At 35.8% G+C, this 16,388-nt stretch overlaps 1 protein-coding gene across 1 annotated transcript in view; it reads left to right on the top strand.

The window, feature by feature from the left end:
* Nucleotides 1-16,388, top strand: part of DYNC2H1 (dynein cytoplasmic 2 heavy chain 1) — a 399,579-nt gene that overhangs the window by 194,688 nt on the left and 188,503 nt on the right. The window contains exons 71-74 of the mRNA XM_013969394.2: nt 10,327-10,392; nt 12,420-12,470; nt 13,250-13,327; nt 15,121-15,252. Coding sequence (XP_013824848.2) covers nt 10,327-10,392; nt 12,420-12,470; nt 13,250-13,327; nt 15,121-15,252 — 327 coding nt within the window. The remainder of the gene's footprint in view (nt 1-10,326; nt 10,393-12,419; nt 12,471-13,249; nt 13,328-15,120; nt 15,253-16,388) is intronic.

Here is a 16,388-nt window from a genome sequence, read left to right on the forward strand (position 1 = left end):
TCATCTTCTAGCAGATGTTTCTCAGTCTTAGTACTCAGGACATTTTGGGCCACATGGTTATTTGTTGTGGGGGTCATTTTGTGCATGTTATGCTATTAATGTCACCTCCGGCCTCTACCTTCTGGTACCATTAGCATTCCCTTTCCCCATTCTGACAATCAAAAACACCTCAGCACTGCCGGATGTCCCCTAGGCTGGGGACAAAACTTTCCCTGAGTTACAAGGTAAACTAATACATGATTCTGTGTTTTGAAGGAAATCTGTCATAGACGTCTTCAAATTGCAAGGCAACCAGAGGAATAAACTGAATCATTTTTAGAAATTTTAGAATATTATAGAAAATACAGAAGGTTTTCACATAGGACTATTTTATTAAAAAAAAATCAATCCTTGGAAATAGCTTGAGACATGATTTTTAAAAAAGCACTTTGTAAAGGCAGTTAACTGTAAGAGAGAAATAGAGTTACTATGGTCCAATTATATAGACTTCTTAGAAGATCTTGAAAAAGATATACTTTTTATATTCTTCAGCACGAGATAGTAGTTTTTATGATTAGAGTGAGTTTATTGAAGATGTTTACTTTAGACAGAGAATAAACCCTTCAAAGAGTTTATTGACAAGGAATGTTATTGGAAATTTGAAGAATTATAGTTGAGCATTTCTGCAGAATTCCTTCTCTAATGAAAATTGTGGATATATATATATATTTTTGAAAGGACTCATAGCTTACTGTCATTCTAAAAATCAGCCATTCAGCCTTCAATTTTAGTTTGTATAAAAGGAGGAATTGTAAGAGAATAATCTCAAAGCCCATTTTGTCACTGGTTATGATCCTAGATATAAGGATGATATGTCAGTAGCTTCATTGGTTATAGGTTCACGAGATATTTAAACATTTTCTATAATCCACTGCCTCATATAAAACTTTGTAAAATTTAATTACACAAAATTTAAAAATATTGTCATAAAATGTTTCAAATTTAATGAGCCATATGGAAAACTCTGTAAACACTTATTTTCAGTTCAGTTCAGCCGCTCAGTCATGTCCGACTTTGCGACCCCATGAGTCGCAGCACACCAGGCACTCTCCTCCAACTCAGTCCTTCATTAGAGTAAATCACTTTAACGTTCGATATGTCCTTATAGTCTGTTTCTTCTCTCTTCATATTCATATATGCAAATATGTATACGTACATACACATGTATACCAAATGGGGGCTCAGCTGGTAAAGAATCTGTTTGCCAGTGCAGGAGATGCAAGAGACACACAGGTTCAACCCCTGGGTCACGAAGCTCCTCTGGAGAAGAAAGTGGCAAGCTGGTCCAGTATTCTTGGCCGGGAAATTTCCATGGACAGAAGAGCCTGATGGGCTACAGTCCATGGAGTTGCAAAGAGTTGGACATAACTGAGCATGTTCCCCCCACCCCATATGTATATACAACACCTCTTTATCCATTCATCTTTGGATGGACACTTAGGATGCTTCTATGTCTTGGCTATTGTAAATAATAATGCACTGAGCACAGAGAGGCATGTATCTTTTCAAATTAGTGTTTTGTTTTTTTTTTTTTGGAAAAATATCCCCAAAGTGCAATTGCACTATTCTATGACAGTTCTATTTTTTAGCATTTGAAGAGCCTCCATACTGTTTTCCATAGTGGCTGTACTAATTTACAATCCTACCAACAGTGTGGATTCTGTTTCCTCCACATCCTTGTGAACCCTCGTTATTTGTTGTCTTTTTGATCATAGCCACTCTGGACAGATGTCAGGTAGTATCTCTTTGTGGTTTTAATTGGTCTTTCCTCAGTGGTTAGTGATGTTGAACATCGTTTCATGTGTCTGTTGAAATCGTTTGTCTTCTTTGGAAAAATGTCTATTTAAATCATCTGTCCATTTTTAAAATAACAATTTACAGTTGTTATGTCTGCTCATTGGATTGCTCCCTTTATCATTATGGTGGTGCTAGTGGTATAGACTCATCTGCTGTGCAGGAGACATAAGAGATGTGGGTTTGATCCCTGGGATATTCCTCTAGGAATATCCCCTGGAGGAGAACATGGTAGCCTACTCCAGTATTCTTGCCTGGAGAATCCCATGGACAGAGGAGCCTGGCGGGCTGCATACAGTCCATAGCATCGTGAAGAGCTGGACCTGACTGAAGAGGCTTAGCATGCCCATACACTGTCTCTTTATGTCCTTTGTTACAGTCTTTGTTTTAAAGTCTGTAAAATTGTGTTTTAAAGATAGTTCAGCTTTATTTTCATGGAGTAGATTTTCTGTCTCTTCAATGTAGTCTATTTGTCTTTAGTTCTTAAGTGAGTCTCTTGTAGGCAGCATATACATGGCCCTTGTTTTTTTATTCATTCAGCCACTCTACAGCCTTTAAGTGGAGCATTTAGTCTACTTACATTTAAAGTAATTATAGTTTTGCCAAGAGAATGCGCCAGTCATAGCAAGCACCCTCTTCCGACAACACAAGAGAAGACTCTACACATGGACATCACCAGATGCTCAGTACCAAAATCAGATTGGTTATATTCTTTGAAGCCAAAGATGGAAAAGCTCTATACAGTAGCAAAAACAAGACTGGGAGCTGACCGTGGCTCACATCATCAGCTTCTTATGCAAAATTCAGGCCCAAATTGAAGAAAGTAGGGAAAACCATTAGGCCATTCAGGTATGACCTAAATCAAATCCCTTTTGATTCTACAGTGGAAGTGACAAATAGATTCAGGGGATTAGATCTGGTAGACAGAGTGCCTGTCCAGTGTCATGGACAGAGGTTCATAACATTGTACAGGAGGCGGTGACCAAAACCATCCCCAAGTAATAGAAAGGCAAGAAGGCAAAGTGGTTGTTTTAGGAGGCCTCACAAATAGCAGAGAAAAGAGAACTGAAAGGCAAAGGAGAAAAACAAAGATATACTAAACTGAATGCAGAGTTCCAGAGAATAATAGAGAGACAAGAAAGCTTTCTTAAGTGAACGACGCAAAGAAATAGAGGAAAACAATAGAATAGGGTAGACTAGAGATCTCTTTACGAAAATTGGAGATACTAAGGAAACATTTCATGCAAAGGACGAAAATGGCAAGGACTTAACAGAAGCAGAAGAGATTAAGAAGAGGTGGCAAGAATATACAGAAGACCTAAACAAAAAAGCTCTTAATAACCCAGATAGCCATGATGGTCTGGTCACTCACCTAGAGCCAGGCATACTGGAGTATGAAGTCAAGTGGGCCTTAGGAAGCATCACTATGAACAAAGCTAGTGCAGGTGATGGATTACCAGCTGTGATGTTTCAAATCCTAAAAGATGATGCTGTTAAAGTGCTGCACTCATGATGCCAGCAAATTTGAAAAACTCAGCAGTGGCCACAGGATGGAAAAGGTCAATTTTCATTTCAATTCCAAAGAAAGGCAATGCCAAAGAATGTTCAAATTACCATGCAATTGCACTCATTTCACATGCTAGCAAGATTATGCTCAAAATCCTTCAAGCTAGGTTTCAGGGTTACATGAACTGAAAACTTCCAGATGTTCAAGCAGGATTTAGAAAAGGCAGAGGAACCAGAGATCAAATTGCCAACATTTGCTGGATCATAGAAAAAGCTAGAAAATTCACTTTAATGGCAGAAGGTGAGGAGGAACTAAACAGCATCTTGATTAAGGTGAAAGAGGAGAGTGAAAAAGCTGGCTTAGAACTCAACATTAAAAAAATGAAGATGATAACATCTGCTTCTATCACATCATGGCAAATAGATGGGGAAAAAGTGGAAACGTGTCACATTTCATTTTCTTGGGCCCCAAAATCAATTTGGATGGTGACTGCAGCCACCAAATTAAAGGATGCTTGCTCTTTGGAAGAAAAGCTATGACAACCTAGACAGTGTATTAAAAAAGAGAGACATCATTTTGCTGACAAAGCTTCTATAGTCAAAGCTATGATTTTTCCAGTAGTCATGTATCGATGTGAGAATTGGACGGTAAAGAAAGCTGAGCACCAAAGAATTGATGCTTTTGAACTGTGGTGTTGGAGAAGACTCTTGAGAGTCCCTTTATTTTTAGTTGTTTATTTTTTACCTTTCTTACTTGCCATATTTGCCTATTTGTGTTTTAAAGAATAAGTTTTGCTTTATAGAATGTCTACTTTAATTACTCTTTTAATATTTTATTTTTAATCATTGATTTATTTTTGATCTCTGTATTAAATAATTTACATAATTACTTTTTGTCTTAAACTGGAGTGCTCTACCCAATAAACAATTGCCCATCCCCCAGCCCCTGGCAACCACTGCCTACTTGCTCTTTCTATGACTCTGACTGCTCTTAGTATCTCGTGTAAGTTGGGTCAGGTACGTATTTGTCTTTTGTAACTGCTTTATTCACTTAGCATAATGTTTTCAAGGTTTGTGCATGTTGTCAGTGTGTGTTTTAAAATGCCTCTTCTGTCCCCCTTCCTCCCTTAGCCCTCTCCCCTCCCTTTCCCCGACCAAGTTTAGGAATACCTTGAACTTGTGTTCTCTCCTCTTACCTCTCTTCCTCCCTAAGCAGAAGGACTTTTCCCAGAGACTCTGCCATCCTCATTCACTTAATGATTCATCTCAGAACCAGAGCCAAATGCAATGCTGTTTCATGTCCAGCAGGGCTGGTCTGAATGTCTGTGCTCACACACTTGCTCTTCAGCAGTCGATGTGCATTGAGTTTTCCTGCTCTGGCCGCTCTTGTCTCTCTTGACTCCGCCAGAGGCCTTGCTGCAGTGCACCCAGGAGCCCCAAGCTGTGGGCGGCCCCGGGATGGCCTGGGGTGGTTAGAGTGGTGACTGATCGGGGATAGTGAAGCATGGAGTTACTTCATTGCTGCTGATGCTGTCACCAAGAGGGTAGGGGCTCCTGGTACAGCACTTCATGCTGTAGTGTCTGACCCTAGGAGGGAGTGTGAAAAAGCTAAAGGGCACTTGAGGGATAGAGAGAGCCAGCGCCCGCAGCAGCCCTGGGCTCTGGGCCCAGCAAGTCCTCCTGAGTGTAGCTGCAATCCTTTGTATTTTCCAGGGAATATATGTTCTTATTTTACTTTTAGTGATACATTATATTTACTGATGAGATCTGAACCTTTTTGTCCTATTTTAATAATGTAATTAGAGAGTGATGCAGTAAGCTTTTCAGTGCCAACATGATTTAAAGCCAGCATTTTGTTGCACTAAGAGAGGGGTTATAGGCTTACTATCCTCAACATTTAGTACCCAACTGGAATTTTTCATTAGCTGTCTTGATAATACTTTTTGTTGTGAGCAGTTGAAATTATTTTTAAAAGGGCTGTAGTTTGTAATTCTTAAGACAGGTTTTTAATTGATGATGGAATATCTGTTTTGTAAAATCCTTATTTTTGTATGAATAATATTAAATCTATTCATAGTGAATTCAGCATTCCATAGTTTCAGCGGTGAATAAAAATGCAGAAAGGACAGCAATTACAAAAATGAGATGGTAAAACATTCTGAAGATTTAGCACTCTAAGCTTACATAGGATGGAGACAGTTTCATATTTGAGTGAAAGTTTCGGGGTTTTTAGCAGTCAGCGTCGCATTAAACTGAGTGCCAGAGCTGCTCTCATGCTCATTTGCTGTCGTGTTAGTGGTGGTAATGTGGCAACAATATACTCTTGAAATAGAGGATTGTTAGTATTCACATCACAGTGAGTTGAAAGCATTTTGACCTGGAATAGAAAAATGATTGACTTATAGTAGAAAATTTAGAATTTTAATAAACTATAAGCCAAATGGAGAAAATTGTCAGTTTTTATTATTTGCTGTATCTTTCTTTTTTTTTCTTCATGAGGTCAAAAGTGTTTATTTTAGTAACCTAAGTACTTTAGACAATTCTAGGATAAGCAACACATTTGACTCCCCCAAATGTGTTTATGATGGTTATAGCAAAACTGTGTCCAAGTTAATACCTTTACACATCATTTCTTCATCTCAGTTTATTGCTTGGAATAGATACAAAATAATGGAATTTGTAGGGAAGTTAAATAATTTCCAACTCTGCTGGGCAAGAGTAGGGAAAAGAGTTTAAGGAAATTTGCGGGGAGTATATGAATTTTGGTGTTTCCCTGTCCTTGTGGAAGTATGTCTATAAGATCTGAAATGGTATAGGAAGACTGTCTGGTGATGAATGAATAGAAATTTTTTCAAGGAAAGTGCTTCTAAGCTTGTGCTTATTCAGCTTACCTAGTCTCTTTCTTCAAATGAATTTGCTAGTTCATTGATTTTGAATATTGATGGCATGTCATGATTGTATTTATCTTACATATCATTTAATTTGAATTGCATATTTCCTATAACAATGAGTTTTCTTAAATAAAATAAAATGTGGAAATTCTCTGGTTGCATGTTTAAAAACTATATAACCTGTGACTATTAAATGACTTGATAATTTAGATACTTCTGTGTTGATAAACTAAAAACTTTTAGTATTATGTATAACACTTTAGAATTTCTGGAAGTGTAGGTGAATGTGCATGGACTGCTTTATAAAAACGTATGATTTAGGTTCAGGCACAAACTTAGGCACTTGCGAGTGCCTAAGATCTATCCTATATCAACTTCTTTGAGATTAAAACAAGACTTTTCTTCATATGGTAACATCTATTCATTAAACATATTTAAAAGAAATGAATATTATAAAATATAAATCAAATGAATGAATAACACTTTTCACTTCTTACTAGTCTCTGAGATTTATGGGATTTATGAAATATTTTTGAAATAAATTTCCTTTCCAATATTATGTAGTATATCTTATTACTGTAAAGCAGGTAGTTTTTACCTGTCGCTTTTTAAAATTTACAGTGTCCCAGGAACTAAGTGCCTTTAACATATTGTTAATTGATTCCTTCAGCAGTTCTGTTTTATAAGGGAGGAAACCAAGATAATAGAGATCTAACCTTTCTCTAGGGTGCTCAGATATAGTAGGTGTTGTAGCTACAATTCAAACCCATTTTTCATGATGTCAAAGATGTCTTGGTAATAGGATGTCATTAAAACATACCATTATATCTGGAAACGTGATTTTTTTTTATCAGCTGTAAAGTAAACTTTGAGATTCCCTCATATTGTATTAATCCTGTTCTAATAGGCTCTTTTAGAATTTTGACTAGAGTGTGTGTGCTGGCATGGTGGTATCATCCAGTGGCCTACTTTTCTTACTGTTTTTCTTTCGCCTAGTTAATTATGTAGATGATCAGTTGAAATTTTGCTTATTATGTATTCTCTTGATATTTAATTATTTTGTAACAGATCCCAAGCAAACTGATATAAATTTAACTTAAAGTAAAACACCCACATTTTCTGACTCATGAGCTGTGTAGATCCAAGAATATTGTAGGTACAAACTATTTTTAAACCCTGGTTATTGACAGTTTTTTTTTTTTTAACAAGTATTCAGAAAATTCTTAAGCTTGATTAAATTCATTCTTGATTTTGCTTCTGTATAATTGAAAATAATGTGTTCTCTCTCTGTCAGTAAACTATATTTTTAAGTTTATTCTTGAATTATTGTTTTCCCCTTTATAAAATCATTGTTAAGTCTCTGCTTCTGAATATGCTATCTAGGTTGGTCATAACTTTTCTTCCAAGGAGTAAGCGCCTTTTAATTTCATGGCTGCAATCACCATCTGCAGTGATTTTGGAGCCCCAAAAAATAAAATCTGACACTGTTTCCACTGTTTCCCCATCTATTTCCCATGAAGTGATGGGACCAGATGCCATGATCTTCATTTTCTGAATGTTGAGCTTTAAACCAAATTTTTTACTCTCCTCTTTCACTTTTATCAAGGGGCTTTTTAGTGCCTCTTCGCTTTCTGCCATAAGGGTGGTGTCATCTGCATATCTGAGGTTATTGATATTTCTCCCAGCAATCTTGATTCCAGCTTGTGTTTCTTCCAGTTCAGCGTTTCTCATGATGTACTCTGCATAGAAGTTAAATAAGCAGGGTGACAATATGCAGCCTTGATGTACTCCTTTTCCTATTTGGAAGCAGTCTGTTGTTCCATGTCCAGTTCTAACTGTTGCTTCCTGACCTGCATACAGATTTCTCAAGAGGCAGGTTAGGTTCTCTGGTATTCCCATCTCTTTCAGAATTTTCCAAGTTTATTGTGATCTACACAGTCAAAGACTTTGGCATAGTCAATAAAGCAGAAATAGATGTTTTTCTGGAACTCTCTTGCTTTTTCCATGATCCAGCGGATGTTGGCAATTTGATCTCTGGTTCCTCTGCCTTTTCTAAAACCAGCTTGAACATCAGGAAGTTCACGGTATGTATTGCTGAAGCCTGGCTTGGAGAATTGTGAGCATTGCTTTATTAGCATGTGAGATGAGTGCAATTGTGTGGTAGTTTGAGCATTCTTTGGCATTGGCTTTCTTTGGGACTGGAATGAAAACTGACCTTTTCCAGTCCTGTGGCCACTGCTGAGTTTTCCAAATTTGTTGGCATATTGAGTGCAGCACTTTCACAGCATCATCTTTCAGGATTTGAACTAGCTCAACTGGAATTCCATCACCTCCACTAGCTTTGTTTGTAGTGATGCTTTCTAAGGCCCACTTGACTTCACATTCCAGGATGTCTGGTTCTAGATGAGTGATCACACCATCATGATTATCTTGGTCATGAAGATCTTTTTTGTACAGTTCTTCTGTGTATTCTTGCCATCTCTTCTTAATATCTTCTGCTTCTGTTAGGTCCATACCATTTCTGTCCTTTATTGAGCCCATCTTTGCATGAAATGTTCCCTTGGTATCTCTATTTTTCTTGAAGAGATCTCTAGTCTTTTCCATTCTATTGTTTTCCTCTATTTCTTTGCATTGATCTCGGAAAAGGCCTTCTTATCTTTTCTTGCTGTTCTTTGGAACTCTGCATTCAGATGCTTATATCTTTCCTTTTCTCCTTTGCATTTCACTTCTCTTCTTTTCACAGCTATTTGTAAGCCCTCCCCAGACAGCCATTTTGCATTTTGCATTTCTTTTCCATGGGGATGGTCTTGATCCCTGTCTCATGTACAATGTCACGAACCTCATTCCATAGTTCATCAGGCACTCTATCTATCAGAACTAGGTCCTTAAATCTGTTTCTCACTTCCATTGTATAATCATAAGGGATTTGATTTAGGTCATATCTGAATGTCTGAATTTGGTAATAAGGAGTTCATGATCTGAGTCACAGTTAGCTCCTGGTCTTGTTTTTGTCGACTGTATAGAGCTTCTCCATCTTTGGCTGCAAGGAATATAATCAGTCTGATTTCAGTGTTGACCATCTGGTAATGTCCGTGTGTAGAGTCTTCCTGTTACTTGCTGGTAATGATTACAGGAGAGTGTTGTTTTTGTTGTTGTTTTTGAATGTATCATATATATATATTGTATCATAATATCCTTCTATTTGTAGGTTTATAATCATACATACCTGTAATACTAGATATAAAGTATGATTTACAGTATGGAAAAAGCTAAATAAAATTTATATTAGAATTCAGTAGGAAACATGGTGCTTTAGCAGATGGTTTTGTTTATATTGGTAAACTCATTACTTTCTTTGACAGAAATGACCGAAGCTTATTTTATAAAATTTCCAAAATACATCAAATAAGGAAACAAAACTAAACTGTAATTTCAAATCACTGATAAAAACTTTATTATCTGTTTCTAATTTCTTTTGCAGATATATATGCATGTCTGTTTATATAAAAATATTTGTTTAAATAAACTATGAACTATGCTGTGTACTTCTATTTGACTATTTTCATGATAGACTTGGAACATTCATGTTGTTTCAGCTTACCCCTCCACTGTAAAAAGCCTTGCAATGAGTACCCTCATTTCTTATTTAGAGTACATTTGTAATCTATTTGCACAAATTTCTAGAAATGCAATTTCTTGCATTCTATGGGGATATGGGATGTTCGTGAGCATATAACATACACAATGACAAACTGGAGATTACTAATGCAAGAGGTTGATGTGGTTAATAATGTCTAATCTAAACCTTATAGTTAAATCTGTTTTGTTGTTGTTGTTGTTTTTGTCTTTTTTAATGAGATATATGCACTGATTATTCCTTAGCACTGCTTCTAAATATTAGGTCTCTCTCTATACTTCCACTGCCAACTTAGAAGAATTGTCCTATGTAGATGCCATCTGAATAGTCATTTTTATATTGATCAAAGTAGATTATTGGATGATAGAGCATAGAATTTATGAACCAGAATTTAAGGACTATGCTTTTCCAAAAACAGACATTTAGAAAAAGCAAAATAATATCTGTTATTCTTTTCAGGCTGATCAGTTGATGTTCGCTTTGCATTTCATTCGAGGCATGCATCCTGAACTTTTTCAAGAAAATGTAAGTAGAAGAAAAGGAGGAAAATTGAGTTGCATAGAAATTTGGTAACGGGTGGACTTTTAGTTAGATTAGAAATTGCTTAAGGCTGGAAATTCCATATCGACCTATTCATTGTTTACTTAGTCAGAAATTTAGTGTATGATGCTGATTTCCAGTTCTACTCTCCTGTGGTTGAGCCAGATATTCTGAAGGAATGATAAGGCAGGGAAAGAACTCTAACTTGCCATGCAAGGTCACTTGAGTCGTGTCCGACTCTGTGCGACCCCATAGACGGCAGCCCACCAGGCTGCCCCGTCCCTGGGATTCTCCAGGCAAGAACACTGAAGTGGGTTGCCATTTCCCCCTCTAATGCATGAAAGTGAAAAGTGAAAGGGAAGTCGTTCACTTGTGTCTGACTCTTAGTGCCCCCTTGGACTGTAGCCCACCAGGCTCCTCCATCCATGGGACTTTCCAGGCAAGAGTGCTGGAGTGGGGTGCCATTGCCTTCTCCCTAACTTGCCATACTACCAAGATTTTTCTGAGCACAAGTGTACTTTTCCAGGACACCAGAAGAATCAGCCTTATTATTTTCCTTATCTAAGCAAGGGGGCTGATATATAAAAATATGAAGCTATACGAGTATAGCAGTACATTATTTACCATTTACATTCGCATGCTTAGAATCAGCACGTGAAACAAGAGTGAGTCATTCTCAGAAACCTCCTTCTTGAGTCTGAAGATTTATATTAATCTTTTCATGTATAATTTATCTTATTTTGTTTATGTCTTCATTTCTGCTCTGCCATATAACCCCCTCTCAGACTTGAAAGAAATGTCCTTTAAGATAGGGCTAAGTAATCCATCTCTAATTTACTTCTAATGTTAAAAAAATTCTTTGTAAGTGATTTTCCTCATTATTTCTGCCATTTTCATTAAAGTGGGCTTGCTGTAGCCAGAGTGGCAGGGAATAGTGTATGGACAGTGCACTTTGACCTATTGACCTGGTAACCTTTAACAGTCTATGATCAGATTTTAACTACGCTCTGGATTCTCCTTATTTGAATACGTGCCATTCCATATGACTGTTCTCTCTCTCTTTCTAACTCCAAATACTCTGGATGACTTGTATACATTTATCCTGATTTTGATTTGGCTACTTTTATTTATACCATTTACTTTGATGCATTTCCTTCTTCCTGTATACTTTTCATCATGATCAATAAGCTCTGTTGTACGAGACTTAGTTTTCTCTCTTGAAGTATAAATAACTTATCACTGGGAAAAGAGAACACTTTTCCTTGACTCACATAAAATAGTAGTAATAATTTGCATTTTATTTATTTGTGACTGTATAACTCCAGTAGGAAGAGTGAGTAGAGGCAGTATGTTGCTTTGGTAGTTTTTCCATATTGCACTCAAATATTATTCTTATGCTGGCCAGTGTATAACAAATAATATGGTAGTGCCCATAATTATCTGATCGGGTAACCCAGAGTGAAGACATAGATTTTCAAAGAGCTCTAGATTCTGTAACACTTGATCAATTTTGATTCCATGAGTTAATTAGGGAAAAAAAGTAGCAATGGCCATCTTCTCCCTATACGTTGGAAAAGATAAGTTAATGATGTGACTTTTCTCTATTTTTCCCAGTATACACAATTTTTAAACTTCTGATGCATCTTACTGCTTATATATTAGTGAAGAATAGCATGTAATAGGACAAATTAAAGATAATGACAATGCTAACTGTATAGACATTTTGATTTTTAGATGTTGAGACTCACATGTGTTTAACGTGGTTATATTTTTTCTTTTAATTATTCTAATAGATTTCATTTTAATGTTGGTATGTTACCAACATAATGTTTTATATTGGTAAGGTACATAAACTCATAATATATTAAGAGTTGGGAAGATATGAAAGGAATTTTTTCCTCCATGTTTTTTAGAAAGCTAAATTGTAAGCTGTCTTATGGGGAAATTTAAAAAGATTTGTTAAATGGTTAGAATATTTATCTTTTTGTGTTTCTCATATTTTTGTTAAATAGGAATGGGATACATTTACAGGTGTGGTGGTTGGAGACATGTTGCGGAAAGTTGTAAGTTAGAATAATTAAAATTATTATTTCATTCTTAGGGAAAGTAATTCTGATTTTGACTTCATGAAATATAATTTGCTTCAAAGTAGTTTTAAGTTACTGTTGAAATTACATTTTAATTAGAGGAATATGTCCTTCCCTCTATTGCCCTAATATAAAATGGACTGATATATATTTTTTGTCCTTAAGGACATATTTTTTTGAGAATATTTAATTAAACATAAGAAATTAATATGGTTTCTTTTTTCAGTATATGTATTTTGAAACTCTAAGAAAATTAAATCTTGTAGGATAGCTAGGAAAGTTTTCTTAACTAAGTGAAATTAAAAATTACTTCACTTATCTTTTGAAACTTTATTCAAATTAGCTTTTTTTTCCAGTAATTTTCTACCTTGACAGGTAATGGATAAAATTATTCTTCAAAGCAGCCTATCCAAACTGTAATGCAAAACCTAGATTATGTTGGAAATGCAAGATATAATAAAAAATAATGCAGTCTTATGGTGATTTCATATTACATTTGAGTTTTTCTGAAGTTTTACAAAGGAATAAACATTATGAAAATAAATGTTGCATTTTTCTAAATTGTTATCTATACCTTATGTAGAATTTTACCATATTGATTTATAAAATAGATATAAATGAAAAATACATAGAATGAGGTTCTTCTTAAAAACCAAAATAGTGTTCATAAAATTAGCTGGTCAGTTTAACAAAAATTTTTTAAAGTCTGAATTTTACCAAATGTACTAAGGGAAATAATTGCTCTAATTAAAAAGGACTCTCAACAAAGAATACGTGATCAACTTCCATCTTGGATAGATCAGGAAAGAAGCTGGGCAGTGGCAACATTAAAGGTATTCCTTTCTTACGTTGAAGGATATTTAATTTTTTAGTAGTTACATTAATTCTGTTTATATTTTTATGTTCTACCACTTCATACTCTGTATTGCTATTTCGGTGAAAATGACATAAAATCCGTGGGTAAAAGAATATCCAAGAATTATTCTGATTAGCTCTGTAATGAATAATTAATTAATTGAATCTTTCATTAATTGTATAACATATTGAATCTCCACATGGTCAAGATTCTGTGCTTTATACCTATAGAGAATAGAAAGGTAAGTAAATGAAATGTCCTCTAATATGGTATGTGAATGCTTTATTAATAGAGTAATTTAGGATCAGTAATAAAATACAGTATAATACTTATGTTGAAAAGGTTTCAAAATCAAATTATTTCTCTCACTTCTATTCACCTTTTAATATCTTTCACACTCAACTATTCACTTAGGGTAAGAAACATTTTTTTTTATACAACTTTACTAAAATGCAAAAAATCAATAATTATAAAAAATAGTGAGAAATTGAAGGTATTTCTGGATTATTGGGCAGGAACTGTGAACTATTTCATGAGCTCCTAATGAAAAATTAATATTAATCATTATGGTACAGTTAAAATTGTTTGAACAATTGATCTACTGAGAGGTTATTCTTGGCAAAAAAATCTTAACTGTATTAACCTATAAAAGTATAGTTATTTTTTTTTCACATACTAATTTCTTGTTAAGTAAAGAAATGCAAAACATTGAGGAAAGGCAGTTTTCCTTTTCAGAGAATGTTTATAATATATATTAATGTTTTATTATCATTTTAGTTTATAAAACATTTTCAAATGAACTATTTAATTATCACACAAATCTTAAAAGGGAGATATTATTAACTTTCTTTTTATGGATAAGAAATGAGAATCTGTGCAGTGAATTGCTAAATGCTTGAACCTGAATTTCCACTTAAATTTCACACATATTTTTCAGGACTTGTTATGTGCCAGGCATCATATTAAATGCTTCAGATGTATTATCTTACTTAATATCACAATAACATATTCAAAAGGTTATAGTTATGCTTGTTTTTGAGAAGGGCAGGCTGAGGTATAGACAAGTTAAATAATTTACCCAAGATCAAATAGCTGGGAAGTTTTGAAACTGTGATTTTAATTTGAGCATTCTGATACCACAGTCCATGCCTTTGATATATGTTTTCCAAATATAGTGGGGTTTTCCCCACTCTTTTATCCTTCTCTTCTTTCCCCTTCCCACCTTCTTATGTTCGAGGTATTATGCAGAATTTAAAAATGGATGTTCTCATTAGATATTTGCAACATTGCTACCCATTTCACAGATGAAGTAGCTAAGGCATAAAATGATAATAGTCACTTATGGTTACTTAGAAAATAAAGAGTTGAAGTTGTAACTAGGCATATTTTTACACTCTAACATGGAACTCTTATTGTGGCAGTGTTTAAAATTTGCTACTTGGTTTTAGTGAAAGTATTCTTTTCTCCACAAGGGGGAGATAGGTACACATGTTTTTACATAGAGAAAAGATTTGTTAAGGTACAAAAGTTGATGTCGTATTACTTTAGAAATACTTGCTTTTAATTCTGGATTAGGTACATGCACCATACTATTTCTGACTTAGACGTGATTGAATAAGCCAACATGAGTTAGAAAACATAGTATCTATCAGGAATTCTGCTTACTGTTTTTTAGTATGCATGTGTGTGTATGTATTTAGTATGTATGTTTGTATGTCTGTATTTATATTTGTTTGTTGCTCATTATATATGTTTATTTTTATTTTTTAGATTGCTCTTCCCAGTCTTTATCAGACCCTGTGCTTTGAAGATGTAGCTTTGTGGCGTACCTATTATCATAATTCAATGTGTGAGCAAGAGTTTCCATCTATTCTTATAAAGAAAGTTTCTTTATTTCAGCAGGTAAATTATCTAAATGCATAAAAGTCTTAAATGTTTCTCTTGTTGTTCAGAAGCCGTTTAAATGAAAGCTTTGTCCATAGGGTGTCACTTAACCTTGGGGCATATGTGGGAAAGGGCTCTCTGGTCTTCCCACCCTATCCAGACAGGGAAATCCCAGACAGTGTTTCTGGGCAGCGTGTTTCCCACCAAGCTTTTATTACTCCCCCTGCCTCTGACCCAATGGGGATCTTGGAATAGATCTGTATAGAAAGCGATTAAGGTATTTATTGTTCAGGTTCTTCACACATTTCCCAGGGTTCTGTCTAAGGAAAAGAAAGACCTTATGCTAAGGAATGGGGAGCTTGTGTCCCTGTTGGCTAGACCAAACCTTAGCGTTGGAGAGGACAGGGGAGTTGATGCTCCAGGAGATGATGGTTCCGTTTATGTGTGCGTGCATCCTCAGTGCTGAGTCGTGGCCAACTCTGCGGCTCCATGGATGGCAGCCCGCCAGTCTCTTCTGTTTACTGGTTTCTCTAGGCAAGAATACCGGAGTGGGTTGCAGTTTCCTTCTCCAGGGGATCTTCTGGACCTGGGATCAAACCCTCGTCTCCTACATTTCCTGCATCGGCAGGCGGCTTCTTTATCACTCTGCCCTTTCTCTCCACTGTGCTGCTGGTTGTCGTTCTGTCCTCTTTGCTTTTTCCTTTTGAAGTTTTGTTTCATTAGGTGTGTTTAAGAAAAAGGAAAAAAAAAAAAAGAAAAACTTCATTTGAAAATTTAAACTTCTGGAACTAGATAGAAGTGATTCAGCATAAAATCGGTGATTTGAAAAATCTAGGAGTTTTATGTCTCTGCACTGCTGTCACCGGGAATGCCTCAGCTACAGACTCTTATTTTCATTGTCACTGGGCCCTTTGTTAGCTTCTGAAGACAGCTAGCACTGCGACCGGTATATGCTGATGTTTACCTCTGATGATAGATCTGAGGGCTTCCCAGGTGGCTGAGCGATAAAGAACCTGCCTGCCAAGCAGAAGACGCGGTTTCAATTCCTGGGTTGGGAAGATCCCCTGAAGAAGGAAATGGCACTCTGGTGTTCTTGCCTGGGAAATCCCATGGACAGAGGAGCCTGGCGGGCTACAATCCAAGAGGCAGCAAGA

The sequence above is a fragment of the Capra hircus genome, chromosome 15 (genome assembly GCF_001704415.2).
Source record: "Capra hircus breed San Clemente chromosome 15, ASM170441v1, whole genome shotgun sequence".
Taxonomy (NCBI): Eukaryota; Metazoa; Chordata; class Mammalia; order Artiodactyla; family Bovidae; genus Capra; species Capra hircus.